The sequence below is a fragment of the Vigna radiata genome, chromosome 1 (assembly GCF_000741045.1).
Source record: "Vigna radiata var. radiata cultivar VC1973A chromosome 1, Vradiata_ver6, whole genome shotgun sequence".
NCBI classification, from domain to species: Eukaryota; Viridiplantae; Streptophyta; class Magnoliopsida; order Fabales; family Fabaceae; genus Vigna; species Vigna radiata.
In genome coordinates, this window is record NC_028351.1 from 7,966,729 (window position 1) to 7,983,049 (window position 16,321).

The window sequence follows — 16,321 nt, forward strand, 5'->3', positions numbered from 1 at the left end:
GCTCTTGGAAATGGAAACCTAATTAGATATATTTAGGAAAAGGACAACATGTGTCCACGTGATGTTTTAAATTCTCTTCATCTCTTCTATTTGTCCTCTCTTTCTTTCTCTCATCCACCACTTTCCCATCAAATGCTTCTCTCTAATCACTCATTTCATTTTTTAAATATTTTATTTTAACTTAATTACCATATAAAAAACATACTTATCTATGTAGCTACCGACTTAAATAAATTATCATATTTTATTTTTAGTTGCTTTAAAAATAATTGCATATCCTAAGTAATTCCTATAATTATTAGGAATACTCTTGTTTGAAGCTTTTTAATATATTCTCACATAACATTGTGAAAAATAGCATGTTAAGAAGTTTAATTAAGTTCTTAATGATGAATTTTGGAATCTTCATGAGTTTCCATCAATTTTTTGTTTTGTTTTTTTTAATTGAGTACATGTTGTTTGAATTTTTTTCATTAATAAGGTAATGTAACTTTCGTTATTGTGATTCATTAAAAAAAACTACTTTTTTTATTACTCTTATAAAAAACAAGTTGAATAATAAATTATTAAGTTGTTAACAAAAATAAATAAATATTGGTAATTATAATAATTACAATATTATTTTATATTAATAACATAATCTCAAATCATACAAGTAAACAAAAACACTGAAATAAGATAATGTATATTAACAAAAAAAAAATCAAATATCAATAAATAAATTGAAAAACACAAAAATTAAAATACTCAATAAGTTAAATATACAATTTTATCACAACTTTCAATTTAATTAAACGTAAAAAAAGACTAATTATTTGAAACAAATCAATATGTCAACTTGTTTTAGAAATATTTCAAAACCTTTATTTCACAAAAAAAAAAAAGTTAACTTACCACATGTAATATTATAATGACACGAAATACAAAAATAAAATAGTTATAAATTTTTATATTTTTTAAAAAAAGAAAAGAATAAAAAAATAATATCATTATATGAATATAAAAAATTTATGTGTTAAAAGAATATTTTTCTGTATTATAAGAAAATCTTACATAAGCAGTGCGTGAAGAATTACAGTTAGACCTATAATTTGAATTTTAATGAGAAAATTAAGAGCATAAAAAAATAACGAATTAATGTAATTAAAAATTGCTTTTTTTCATATAATATTTATTTGGAAAATTAGAAATAATTTCTATTTTTAGTGGAAATACATTTTGTTTGTGTGGTAACATGCTGACTTTTTTTTGGTTACAGTGCAAATACATTAATATCATATGAACACTTTGGTTTCCGTATTCTATAAAAATGAGTACATCTTTTACCATGCGCGTGAAGGGGACAACAATTTTGCTTTCACCATTTTCATCCTTTTGTTCAAGCAAAACATCGATTGCAAAATACTATAATCATGAATCTCTTAACGTTAAATTCTGTCAGAAAAGAAAAAAAAAACAAAGATTTCTGTTTAATTCGACCCAAATCCCCATTACAAAAATTCAATTTATTTTATATATATATATATATATAACTTTTCATGACTTGTCTCTTCAAAGCAGCTTTTATGGCTTAACAACTTCCCCTTATACGAGTTCAGTTAAGGTCATAAGAAATGGTATTGTTTTTCGGTAAAAAGAGAAGAACTAATAATCAGTTTACTTAAAATATGTTAAAAACATGTTTACTAAAAAAGAGAACAACTAATAATCACTTAACTCTAATATTAGTAATCAGTTTACTAATTTTTTTTATTATTATTAAATAAAAAAGTAAACTAAAAAATTAGAAAGAAAATAGAAAACCTTAACTGGTTTCGATCTAATCGATTTTTGAAAACTAGTTAAAACGGATTAGAAGTTTCTAATCAACTAAAAATAAGATCAATTTAAAGTATATAAATGAGTGTAAATTTTATTTTATAAGTAGATTTTGTGAGATTGAGATATCGATTTTTAATCGGATTTGAGATAAGTGAAATCTTGATCACAATTCAATCTCAATCTAATAACTTTAATCACTTATTCTCTTCAATTTACATGAATATGATTAAGGATTGTGACTGATTGTTTGGTCATGTTTTTACAAAGTGATTTTGTGGTTGTCCAACTCCTAAGACATACAAAAGGTTTGCACCAGATGACGTACATAAGTCGAGATGGTTCAGTTATCGTCTGATTCATCTGGTGTAGAATCTATCTTTTAACATAGTATCAGAGTCAGGTTAAAATCGATATAAATATATGCAGAATTGGACTTGAATTAATTGGTTAAGCAGGTTTGTTAGTAACTCAAATAAAGTTTATTGTGGAGGATATAAGATTGAATAGTGATGCATAAATGAGAGGGTGATAAGAGGCAGAAGAAAAAGAGAGAGGAAAAGGAAATGAAGAGGAGATTTGATTCTTTGTGGTGAGTGAGAATGGAGAAGAAGAAGAGAGAAAAAAAGAATATGGTGGAAATAGTTTATTGATAAAGAAAAGAAAAGGTGGATCCAGAGAGAAAGAGTTCCTTTACAAAGCTTAAAGCAGAGCTGAAAACAAGTACTTGGAGACATCCCCACCTCAACCCAAAATGCTTTTCCTAAGCTTTTAGTGACAATTTTAGGACCCATAGAATAGAAGGTAGGGAGAGGCACACCCCCACACAAGTTTCCAAACCCATCAAATACCCTCAAACTCAATACAAAAAGCAAAACAACAAACAGGCAATGAAATAACAAATAAAAAGCCAACAATACCCCCCACACTTCCCACTCTGCATTCTGCTTTGGGGACTGCAAGTGCAACCTTGCTTGCAGCTCTCAAAGCTGAAAATATATTTCCTGTTTTCTGTTTTCTGCTGCATATTACCATACCACCCACTCTCTCACTGCCCAAAAAACACATGCTCTTCCACTTCTCTATATATCTTTTCAATTTTCATTATCATCATCATCATCATCACCACCTCTTCTTCTAGCTCTCTCAATATAACTTTCATCTCTCTTTCCTCACTTCTTCTACCTTTCTCACACACAACACATCCCACAAAATGATCACCTTACTAGACTTCTACCATGTCATGACTGCAATGGTGCCACTCTATGTGGCTATGATACTAGCCTATGGCTCAGTTAAGTGGTGGAAGATTTTCTCCCCTGATCAATGTTCTGGCATCAACCGTTTTGTGGCACTCTTTGCAGTGCCTCTTCTCTCCTTCCACTTCATAGCATCAAACAACCCTTACAAGATGAACCTTAGGTTCCTCGCTGCTGACACCCTTCAGAAGATCATCATACTAGTCCTTCTTGCAGTCTGGAGCAACTTCACCAAAAGGGGTTGCTTGGAGTGGACCATAACTTTGTTCTCCCTCTCCACCCTCCCCAACACCTTGGTCATGGGCATCCCTTTGCTCAAAGGTATGTATGGTGAGTTCTCTGGGAGCCTCATGGTTCAGATTGTGGTCCTTCAGTGCATCATTTGGTACACCTTGATGCTGTTCATGTTTGAGTTCAGGGGTGCCAGAATGCTTATCTCTGAGCAGTTCCCTGACACTGCTGGCTCCATTGTCTCCATCCATGTCGACTCTGATGTCATGTCATTGGATGGAAGGCAACCGCTTGAGACTGAAGCTGAGATCAAAGAAGATGGGAAACTCCATGTCACTGTGAGGAAATCCAATGCCTCAAGATCAGACATCTTCTCTAGAAGGTCTCAGGGTCTCTCTTCCACCACTCCACGCCCTTCTAACCTCACAAATGCCGAGATATACTCTTTGCAGTCTTCTAGGAACCCGACTCCAAGAGGCTCTAGCTTCAACCACACTGACTTCTACTCCATGATGGCTGCCGGTGGCAGAAACTCCAACTTTGGAGCCTCCGATGTTTATGGTCTTTCAGCTTCGAGAGGGCCAACTCCAAGGCCTTCTAACTACGACGAAGATGGTGGAAAGCCAAAGTTTCATTACCATGCCGGTGGAACCGGACACTACCCTGCACCAAACCCTGGCATGTTCTCTCCCTCTAATGGCTCCAAAAGTGTTGCTGCTGCCAATGCTAATGCTAATGCCAAGAAGCCTAATGGGCAGGCTCAGCTGAAGCCTGAGGATGGGAATAGGGACCTTCATATGTTTGTTTGGAGTTCAAGCGCTTCACCGGTTTCTGATGTGTTTGGTGGCCATGAGTATGGAGGTCATGATCAGAAAGAAGTCAAATTGAATGTATCTCCAGGAAAAGGTATGTTTTTTTGTTTCATTGCAAGTTGTATTTACAAGTCCTGTCTGGATACATGCTTAGAAATCCGTTAAAAGCAAGAAATCATGTCTAGCATGAGCAGATTATAACTGTGATGTGGAACCAAACACGGTATTTATTAGTCTTGTTTTGTTTGTTTGTTTGGTTGGTTCCTTTTCTTATGTTGGAGTTTTCTTGTGATGTTTTGTAATCAGTGGAGAATCATAGAGACACTCAGGAGGACTACCTGGAGAAAGATGAATTCAGCTTTGGGAATAGAGGAATGGAGAGGGAGATGAATCAGCACGAGGGTGAGAAAGTTGGAGATGGGAAGCCAAAAACCATGCCTCCTGCAAGTGTGATGACAAGACTTATTTTGATTATGGTGTGGAGAAAACTCATCAGAAACCCCAACACCTACTCTAGTCTAATTGGTCTCACTTGGTCTCTTGTTTCATTCAGGTAGGGAAAATTTCATATATTTTGTTGCTGGTATCACTCATTCTTGTTTCTTTTGCCTTTACCATTTTGATTGATTGTGGTTGAGTGTTGTGGTGTTTTTCCTTGCAGGTGGAATGTTGAGATGCCTGCCATAATAGCAAAGTCTATCTCCATATTGTCAGATGCAGGGCTTGGCATGGCCATGTTCAGTCTTGGTCAGGACAATTCTCTCCCTGTTGTTACCTTACGAAATGCATTTTGGCTCAGAAATTAACTTGTTCTTTCTTCTGACATCATCTTTGCCTGAGAGAGAGAGAAAAAAAAAGAAAATCTTTTGTGATTCCATGTTGATGTTGTTTACTTTGTTTGATGTTAATGATTACTATTAAGCAAGCAAGGAGGCGTGATAAGTAGAGAAAAAGCAAAGAAAGCAAACAGTATAATGTTATGATAATGTGTTGGCTCCTTTATGAGTGTTTTGAGATCACTTTTTGCCAAGTTTGTGATGATGTGGGGTTGGTGGTGGTGGTGATGATGAAAGGTCATTCATTGATCACAAAGTGTTTGTTGATTGACTGAGTGAGAGTGGTGGTGATACTGATGGGCATGCTTTGCTTTTGATATCAATGACAGGTCTCTTCATGGCTTTGCAACCGAGGATCATAGCATGTGGAAATTCCATAGCAGCTTTTGCCATGGCTGTGAGATTCCTTACAGGTCCAGCTGTCATGGCAGCTGCTTCCATTGCTGTTGGACTCAAAGGTGTTCTCTTACACGTTGCCATTGTTCAGGTATCTCTCTCTCTCTCTCTTCTGCTCCATACATTCATTGATCAGCTCCAAAATTCACTTTATTTTGAATTAACAACATCATATATTATACATCCACTCTGCCAAAGGGCCCAAAGATATGCTATTTTATTGCTGTCCAAATAAAAAATGTCATTCAGTAAATAGTCTTTACACTGTTGTTTCTGATTTGAAAACATAAGAAAGTGCATGCAAGTTAAAAACTCCTTAACTAAAGCCTAATAAGTTTCATAGAAAAGATGTTTTACAACAGAATGTGATGAAACCCCAGATGAATGAAGTTAACAACAAATTCATATGTGTTTGAGAAGAATAATGTAAAAACTGAAGATGTTGTAGTACTAACAGTGAGAATTCATATGATGTTTGATGTTGTACAAGAAAGATTTGAAAGTGCAGTTGACATGTTTTGTTTGTTTGCTTATTGTCAAAAAAATATAGGCAGCTCTTCCGCAAGGAATTGTCCCATTTGTCTTTGCTAAGGAATATAATGTACATCCTGATATTCTCAGCACAGCGTGAGTGTTCAAATCTCAGAAGAACTTTCTCTCCCCACCATTGCTTTTTCTCCATTCAATTTTCTTTCTCTTTTAATCCTAACCAATGCAACTTCTTTAATCCAATGCAGTGTTATTTTTGGGATGTTGATTGCTTTGCCCATAACTCTGGTGTACTACATTTTGATGGGGTTGTGAATGGAAGAAATGATGGATGATACAGAAGATTCACGTGTGCCATCATCATCATCCATGCAATGCAAGATCGGTTTTTTGAGGCTTATTCAGCATCAGAAAACAAAAGGGTCACAGAAAAGCATTAGAAAAGCATCACGAGAATTTGATAGGAAGAACCCCAGGATCAGTTTTTTTTTTTCTCTTTTTACTTTCTTTCTTTTGATTTTGTATTTGTTTTCTTTTTGAATGAATTGTCCTTCCTTAGTGAAAATTAATGTAAAATCATGATGTAGCTAATTTACAAAATCATTGCCTCGTTAATTATAATTTTACATTATAATGTCCTCGGATTCCTTGTCGCTCATCGAATGAAGAAAAAGTAGCAAGCATGGCAAAACTTCGTTCATGAAAATGCTAATGTCATCATCATTTTTTCCAATATAGTATTAAACTTCCTATTGCTTTTATCTTTCACTACCAATTAACTTCAAAATCACGGTGAAGACAAAAAACATTTTGTTCATTAAAAAAAACCACTTTGATAAGAGTAAAGTTAAACCAAAACAATAAGTTATTACGAGTAAATTATTAGAGTATCCCACTAGATTGTAGATATGGAATACTTAGTTTTTCATTCATTTTAATGCTTTTAAGAATCAATTTAGATCATTAACTTTTTAGGACTATATTTGTTAGAGATTTCAAATCCATTAGAAATAAGATATATTTGAATGTAAATATTATATTATACAAGTTGGTTTTATAAAATTGGGTTAGGTTTAAACTTTTCTTCTTAAGAAAATCCAAACTAATCAAGAATGTCTTGTAGAAAGATTGAAACTTTCATGAACCCAATTGAGAGTTTTCTCTCAAGTTACATATTTTGAAGGCTGAAGTAGCAAAATGGCTATTTTTGAGTAGTAAATTGATTCTAAGTAAATGTTTCATTAACATAATTTTGATGAAAGATTGAAACTTTCATGAACCCAATTGAGAGTTTTCTCTCAAGTTACATATTTTGAAGGCTAAAGTAGCAAAATGGCTATTTTTGAGTAGTAGGTTGATTCTAAGTATATGTTTGATTAACATAACTTTGATGAAAGTTAAGGAAGATATGTTATGTGTGGTTTTTATAAAAAAAAAGATTGAAGTAGTGCAAGAAGGGACCCCTAGATGGTTAGAAGATAGAGGGTTTGATGTGATATGGACAGCTTTGGAATATTGGGGGACAACATTCACAATCCAAAGTTTCTCTTCCTTTTTCTCTTTCTCTCACACACACTCTCTTCTTCTTCTTGCTCCTTTCTTCATCTATATTCTTTTAGCTCTACACACATTGCCTTTTTGTCACCCCTTTCCTTTTCACTCATCTTTTCTGCTTGATGCCTTTGCATGACATCTTTTTGAACTCTGTGAACCAAAATGGAAGCCTAGCTGAGGGTGTTTCCTAGCAAACCCTACCCACCATAATTCACTTATTATATTTCAACTAATTTCTACTAATTCTAGTTGGTATTATACTTGTACAAGGTAATGTCAATAGGGTGAGCTTTCCTTTAAAGTGACACTTTCAAACACTTGTTTTTTCTTCATCACATGCATTTTCTTAGTATATAGCATAGTTCTATAGTAAAAAGGTGATTTTGAAAAACAAAAACATTTTAGAATTGAGTACTTTTATTTTGATTCCCATGTTAGGTATTCAAGCCATAGTAACATATATTTAGGTACCAAAATGAAAAAAAAAAATGGAAAATTTTTGAGATAATGATTTAATTTATTTTATTTCAGGATTATAATGAATATAAAATAAACCAATTTGACTATTTACTTCAAAAAATCGAGAAAACAAGAAGAAAAACAAAATCAAATTATGTATATATATAATGGGTAATTTGTTAGATGGAGTTTGATATGTGTCATATCGAAGTTAATGAGTTGGTTTGGTGGGTGTTAAGGTGGTTCATGTCTACTTAGAATTTAGCATGACATGTTTGAATCCAATACTATGATGCCTTTGATGGAAACCCTAACACAACATTTTTCTCTTGTTATTGTCTTTGTCATCCCATTATATGTCAATTCTTCTCTCATTGCTTTTCATTATTCCAATTCATTACCTAAAAATCTTACTCATTTTCTTATATAAATATATTCAACATTTTCTTATATAAATATATTCAAGATTCCATGTAAAATTAAGATATATTAATAGGTTCTAATTGATTTGTTAAAAAGAAATTAAATGAAATAATGTTAAAAAATCTTGTATGGGTTGACTTGAATTTGACAGTGAGTTTTATGAACAGTGTAGAGTTTGAGAGGCATCTAAAAGCATGCAGTGGTGACTGTTAATGATTAACTCCATGAATTTGTAAAAATGGTTGAAAAATCAAAAGCAGAATGAATTTTAAGATGAAAAATTAAGCAATGGAGGCTTCCAATGTCTGCTGCATTTTCATACAATATTATGTCGGAATGGAAAATAACAACCATGCATCCAATTTTTTATTCCTTTGTTAGCTTTATAGAATCTACATAGTAGATACTAATAATTACTTCAAAGAAATTATCAACTCATTCAAAATAATGCATTCTATGTCTTTCTTTCTGTACTCTATATACATCCCCTTCTCTCAATCAGATCTATTATGGATATCATACAATATATATGTATAATATTATTTATTAAATATAAAAAAATTCCAAAAAAAAAAAATAGACAAATTTCTACGTCTATATATAAATAGTTGATATTTTTTATGTGATCTAGAACTATGTATGCAATTAAAACTTAAATCACTGTATAATTTCCATTATTATGTTGAAGAAATGTAATTATTTATTTTTTATTTGTTAACTTTTATGGTAAAATAATAATTATGTGAAGGAATTTTTTTATTCGTGTCAATATAAAGGATAACCATGGTTAACCGTGTGAATTAGTTACTATCCCTATCAACTTTAAGCAATATTAAACGACAACTTCAAAAAAATCTTTAATTAAAGTATGCTACGAATATAATAAAAAGTTGTAATAATTTGTTAACCTTGTTTCCACAATAAAACTAACAATGACTCCTTCCACATTATTGTATTATTTGGAATGAAAACTAAAATAATTTATGCATACATGTATGTGTGTTTTAGCTAATTATTTTTAAATTGTAATAATAATAATAATAATAATAATAATAAATTGAATATTAATCAAGTTATATGCCTCAAGCACATAATCATAATTTAAATGATATTCTCCTATTTATTTTAATGCTAAAATTAAAGTATATGCATTTGGTTATTTTAATTGAATATTGATTGTTTTATCATTCGTTTTTATGATATTTATGATGTAACTTGATTAACAAGGTGGAGATATAATGAATAACTTTTTTATGAATATATATATATATATATATATATATATATTTAAATTTTGTGATTTTATAAGTACTAAAGTATTTTATTGAGTAATATTATTGTGAGAAAGCATATATACCTAGACATTATTATCATGGGAAATATATTATTGAAATGTTATCTGTTATGTAAATATTAAGTATTTCAACATTAAGTTAGAAGATTTGGTGAAATATTCAAGTTCTATCAATACAGTGAGAAATATAGGCAAACGTGTTATATGGAGAGAGTCAATAAATATATTTGATATCCAATTGTGAGTAAAAAATTAACTACAAGAAAAAAAAAGTTGTCGAATAAGATCTATATAAAAAAAATAATTATCAGAAAAATAAAATATTATAACAAAGTTTTAATTTAAACTTAATACTAATATTTCGAAGAAAGAAAATCATCTCATTTTTTTTCTTAATGAAATAGATAATTTTATCCTTGATTAAATATATATTAATTTTTATATGCTTAATTGAATAATTAATTAATTAATTCAGTCTTAAATTTGGTTTGTATTATGATCATGTTTTAATGTAAGAACAAACTATTTCATAGGAATGAGAGGGTAGAATAAGAGATACTATATATGTTCAAATTATATAATGTAAGCATGTATTTGATATGTAACTGAAGAAATATTATACCAAATTTATATGTTTTAAGAAACTGAATGTTATACAAATATTAATAAGGCAAATAATTGTTTCCTCACTAAACTGACTTTCCCTAATAAGCAATTATTAACGATGTCTATAATGTATAAACTTTACTTAATGCATAACACATTAACTAATTGAATTTAATTAGAGATTCTGTCAGAAATTTTTTACTAAATATTTATTATATATGAGAAATTAACGAGAGAATAATTCTTAGTTTTTTTTTTATTATTATTACTGTGGTTAAAAAAGTTTACTTAGAGTGAAGGACTATACTAAATACATTATTACGTATAAGAGTGGTCTATTATTTTCTTAAAATTACTCTTTTAAGAGTAGTTTTTCTATTCATATATATATTTTTTAGGTTGACTTTTTATACTTTCTCTTATTCATCCAATTATAAAAGGAAAAAAAAATACACAAAAATAGTTTTTTTTTTCTTTTTTGGCAGTGAATAATATAATAAATGGTCCACCTGATAATGGTTTCATAATCAAAGTGATTATACTCTATACTTTATTGAAACATTCATTATTTTGGGATCATATCGTATTATTTATATATGCCTTCAAACAGAGATATTGTGGGCGACATAATCACTTAAAAATAAATATATTATAATGGATAACACTTTGATATTTTTTTAATATATCTATAAACTCAAAATTTGTGTGCCATAAAATAATTAAAAAATTTGGTTCCATTATTGAACAAGTATACCTACCAATAATTAGAAACCTTAAAACTTGGGAAATTAAAGGATTAATTAATTATACGACAAAAAAAAAAACTAAAGAAAAATGTAGATAACTTTTCTTTTTCACTAGCATTTATGTGTGGTGACCAAATATATAATAGCTGCATGAGAAAACGACAAAGGTTTTCCCATGCAGAAAAATAACTCATACGTGTTAACTCATTTTTTCCTTTTTTTCATATGATTCACATTTTTGCTAGGTTAATTAATTATATTTTATTATTCCTTTTTATCCAAATCTCTTACTACCACTTTTAAGGAACAAGTTAAAATGTTTAAGTTTTTGTCAATGCCCACTAACTAAACACCTTTAATTACGTCATTATGAATGTCATTAAGTTCCTATACCCTACATATTTTAATTATTAGTTATCATTAATTTGTATCATATTGTTTTCAAGCACTACACTTGGTCGCATCACATAGTTTAACTTGAAAGAATAATATATTACTCTTGCTTTTATGGTGTTTAGTTTTTTAAATTATCTTTGAAATTGAAATTAAATTCTGTTAATTGGGGTTGAAATTAAGTTTTTCAATTTCTAAATGCTTAATTCAAAGTGAAGGTGTATTAACTAATCAATAAGTAAGTGTTAATTATATTATAATAATTAGGGATGAAAAAACAATTCGTGTCCATAGATATTTATAAATAAAATTCACGATAGATAGTTGGTACTTGCAAGTATTTACAATCCACGAGTTATGAATAACAAATATTTTAATATCATTTATAAATGAGTTAGATACGAGTATTATATTACCTAACTTGCAAATACTCGTTATCCGCAAAATATAAAAATAAAAATTTAATATTAAAAGACAGAAATTTTGTAACCTTTATACATTATTCGAACATCATTCAGGTGGTCTATTCAGGGAGACACATACATATGTAAACATGATGAACAAGATTTTCAATGTATGCAAATTGCAAGGTAGTGAGTTAGAGAAGGAAAGAAGAGAACATTTAAACTCACTTTTTTCCAGAAAGTACGACATACTACTTATTCTTTCTTTTTTGCTTTTCAATTATATGGAGAATATGAGTTTCTCAACTTTTGTTTGAATCAATAAAAAGAAAATTGCATATATAAAAGTATAAAGTTACAAACAAACAAAAAAAAAAGAAAAAAAATTGAAAGGGTATAAACTTACCAATGGTATATTCTTTAAACTAAAAACAAAAAGCAAAAATTAGAAGGATATATATAATCAGAATAAAAAAATAGCTTTATCAATTAGTTAATGGATGCCATTTTCAAATTATAGAAATAAATAAAATGTTATCACTAATATGTTAATGTATTTTAAAGGTTTGATGCAATACAAAATGACAGTAACTGTATAGCTTGTTATGCTTAATTTTATAAAATTAATTTTGTAAAATTAATTTATTTGAATATAAAAAATGAGAAGTAGATGAAAGCAATAAATGAGATGAAAATTTAGCAGTATATGTAAAAAGAATGTTTGAGTATTTATATATGCAAAGACAAAGATAAACTAATGTGGAGGGTAGTGAAATGGATGATGGTACATACATGTTATTGATTGTGTGAAAGAGAAATGGCTAACGTTGTGATTGTCTTGTCTGCCACTAAGTTCTGTTTGGTCGGCCATTACCTCAACAATGGTTTGTGGGATTTCCACGTTTGCGTTAGCATTACCTTCTTCTCTCCTATGTCTCCACACATCCTTTTTTTCTTCTTTCTTTCTTCCAAACTCATCATTCTTCCATTTATACTTTCCATTAAACATTTCAATTTTTATGTATATTTTAGACTTTCAAAAATACTCTTTATAAATTTCTGTACCACCATTCATTTATATTCTTATATTATAATTTCTTACACTAAGAAATCGCAGTAATGCTTGACTAAGATACGAAATATAATAAATCATTAAATATTTACACGTCTTGAAATAAAACATTAAATATTAGCCGCACTATTTATGAGAGAATAATTTATTTCTTTGCAAATTAATTAAATTTATATATGATAATTTTATTAAAAAAATTAAATTTTATGAATATATTAAATATTGTATTTTTTTATTGTTATTTATGTTAACTTTTATTGAAAGGTATATTGTTTAAGAGTAAAAATCATATCGTTAAGATAAAGTTAACTATCAAACTTCAAAAAAAAAAACACCATTTTTCTAAAAATACATTTTTTTTTTTTACCTTTTTTAACTTCTTTCTGGAAATTTTGTTCATTTTTCGTAGATAAAAAATCAGTTTAGAAATCTTAGTGAAAAAACAGAATAAGTATATGAGATTAAATTTTGTTTTAGAGTAATTTTTTTTTTCTCTTTTCTTGATTTCGATTTGGAATGTTTTGCATCCATTTAGGATAAAAATAAATTTATGTTAGTATGTAATTATTAATATTTGTGTAGATTAATGATCAAAGTTTTTTTATTTATAAATTTAGCTTTCGTGTGGGAATAGTGGAGTTGAGAGTAAAAAATTGAGCAAACAAGTCTTAAGCTCTTGTGATTTTGATAGTATTGATAGAAGATGTGAAGTACGTAGATATGATTTGGTCACAATAATACATATATTTTAGGTAAGGTTTAAACCTCTTTTTGGTCTCTAAATTATAAGTGAATGTTCAGTTTAGTCTCCGTTTTTTAAAATGTAAATAGTTGGTCCCTAAGTTATAAAAAATGTATCAAATGAGTTCTTTTTTAACTTGAAATACTGTTTTTGGTTGTTTATTAACAACTGCTACATCTTTAGATTATTCTAATTTGTTTCTTAATAATAACAACACTTTAGATTGCTCTTTGTACTTTGACCATGAGCATAAAAAAAGGACTCATTTGATACATTTTTTATAACTTAGGAATCAAAAGGTTTACATTTTTAAAAGCGGGGACTAAACTGAACATATGTTCATAACTTAGAGACCAAAAAAATGTTTAAACCTTTATGTAATTATGATATTTGTCAAATGGTTGAATTTATATATTTTAGAAGTGTAACGATAGAAGATTTTTTATAATTTGATATGTTAATCTTGATGTAGGTACTGTGAAAGGTTATTATTATTATTATTTTTTTTTTAGTATTTAGTCTCGTAATCCTTTGTTTTTTTTTCTACTCATTTTTTCCTCTTACTTTTTAATTGTTTAACTTGTTTTATATTCATAAAACTCACTCATTTATTATAATATAATAATTTAATTTTTTTGTCATGAAGTTTAAAACATAAAATATTTATGTTTAAATTTGAATTACTATTAATTTAATCTTTTTGTTATGTGCAAATTCATTTTAGTAGTGTATTATAAACTTTATTAATATATAAAAAAGGAGATATCATTATAATTTAGATAAATGAACTAAAAAAACATTTTGAAATATTTTTAAATTTGAATATTTTTTTTTTTGAATTTTGATATGGAAACAATAAAAAATGATATGACTACGGATATGAATATATTCATTATTTGGTAGGAACGAAGATCAATTTTGTTTTTATATTTATTGGATATGAAGAAGGAGATGAACATGAATTTTTCGGAGAGGAGATGAAAGACAATAAAGGGAGGAGATGAGAGATAATGAAATTCATCATAATCCTATCCTCTTTTGTACCATAATGATATCGAAATCAATCAAATAGGAAAAAATATCAAGTCATGAGAGTTGAAAGAAATTCCTATAACTTAATTTGAGGTGTGAAAAAGATGTTCCTATTAGTGAATAGATGTTTATTTTTGTTATAGAAATTTATTTTGTCACATTAGTGAATAAATGTTCTGTATTATATATCTTTGTTGTTGTGACGTCTTAGTAAGTGTAATGTGATAGGTTCAAATATTTGTCTTCTGAAAGTAGAGTCTATAGTGGTTAATGTCAATAGTATTCTGACATGAGATGTAATCAATAAGTTAATAGTTAGACACTTGGTTATGGTATTTATTAAATGAATGAATTGAATTTGTATCTATTATACTATATGAATGTGATAGAATTGTAATATATGTATAATTCACTATATACATGAAAGTTTTTAAAACTTTAATTTACCTTTCTTATGTGTTTGTATGTTGCTTATCAAATGTAATAATGATCATGTTACATAAAAGAACATGTTGATGTTGCAGGATATATGTATTTATGTTGATCATTCCATATTGGTATCAAATCTCCCAATGTATCCCTCTTGAAAATTAGAGAGTTTACATCAATTCCTTGAAGAAGTTTGAGTGTTTCTTTCAAAGAAATTGTCACAACCATAAACTCTAATGCCACTAATTTAGTTTTTGAATTGGATTCACTAGGAATATTCAACAAAATGCACATTTTTTTATGTAGATTTTAAATTTATCTCAACCTCACAAAATCAATTTATAAAGTAAAATTTTCATCCATTTTTATATTTTAAATTGGTTTTATCTCTGATCGATGTGTAACTTCTAACACTAAGACTTAAATTATACTTTGATTCCTTATATAAATTGACAAAAAGTACATTGTTAAACTTAAATCTCTTATACTATTTTTTTATAAATATATTTATTGTCTTTCTATTTGTTTTAAAAACAAACCACTTAGAACTTTTTCTTTCTTTTAATTTTCTAATGTTTGAAATGAATTATTTTTGTATGTGATGACCTTTAAATAGTGAAGATGGATGGTCTTAGGTTTGGGTTGTATCTAATGTTTGGGCATCATGACGACCAACTTGAAGATGTTTGGCCTTACATATGCGTGGAAACATTATTCAAAGTGACTTTGGCACATGAAAAGAGCAAAATAATTTCAACTTTTCACATATATGCCTAACTAATCAAACCAATATAGCCTTGCCATTAAAGCCTACTCTGCTTCTATTGTTTCCACTCTAAACTACAAAGAAGACATTTTGAAATTCCCAATGTGATGGATTAGTCAAAATTTAAATGTAGATGAAATTTAAGATTATAAATTTCGAAGAGAGAGAGTGGAGAGAGATTGTAGATTTAATTTCTTCTAACAATTTTAAAATATAAAGTTAATTTTATTAATTTTACAGATTTGAAAAAAAAAATGGAGAGATCGTGAGTTAATCTTTTTTTTATTAACAAAAATAATTAACAACTAACGTTATTAATAACAAAATTAGATTTGGTAAGGACGCTTCGTTTGATGTTTAAATCAATATTTATTTCGTTCTTTTTGAAATAACAAATTAAATGACATTTTTTAAGTTGATAATAAATACAAATATGTCATTATTATTAAATTCATTTTATTTTTTCTATTTCTCCTTCATTTATCATGATAAGGATGTTTTTTCATTACTAAATAACTATATATATATATATATATATATATATATATATATATATATAT

At 28.5% G+C, this 16,321-nt stretch overlaps 1 protein-coding gene across 1 annotated transcript; it reads left to right on the top strand.

Moving 5' to 3' along the window:
• The first annotated feature begins 2,386 nt into the window (after positions 1-2,386).
• On the top strand, positions 2,387-6,479 carry LOC106771117 (auxin efflux carrier component 1). Its single transcript, XM_014657027.2, has 6 exons — positions 2,387-4,214; positions 4,427-4,673; positions 4,782-4,867; positions 5,286-5,443; positions 5,903-5,979; positions 6,090-6,479. The coding sequence occupies exons 1-6, from the start codon at positions 3,032-3,034 to the stop codon at positions 6,154-6,156; spliced, it is 1,818 nt and encodes a 605-aa protein (XP_014512513.1). The 5' UTR covers positions 2,387-3,031; the 3' UTR covers positions 6,157-6,479.
• The last annotated feature ends 9,842 nt before the right edge of the window (positions 6,480-16,321 follow it).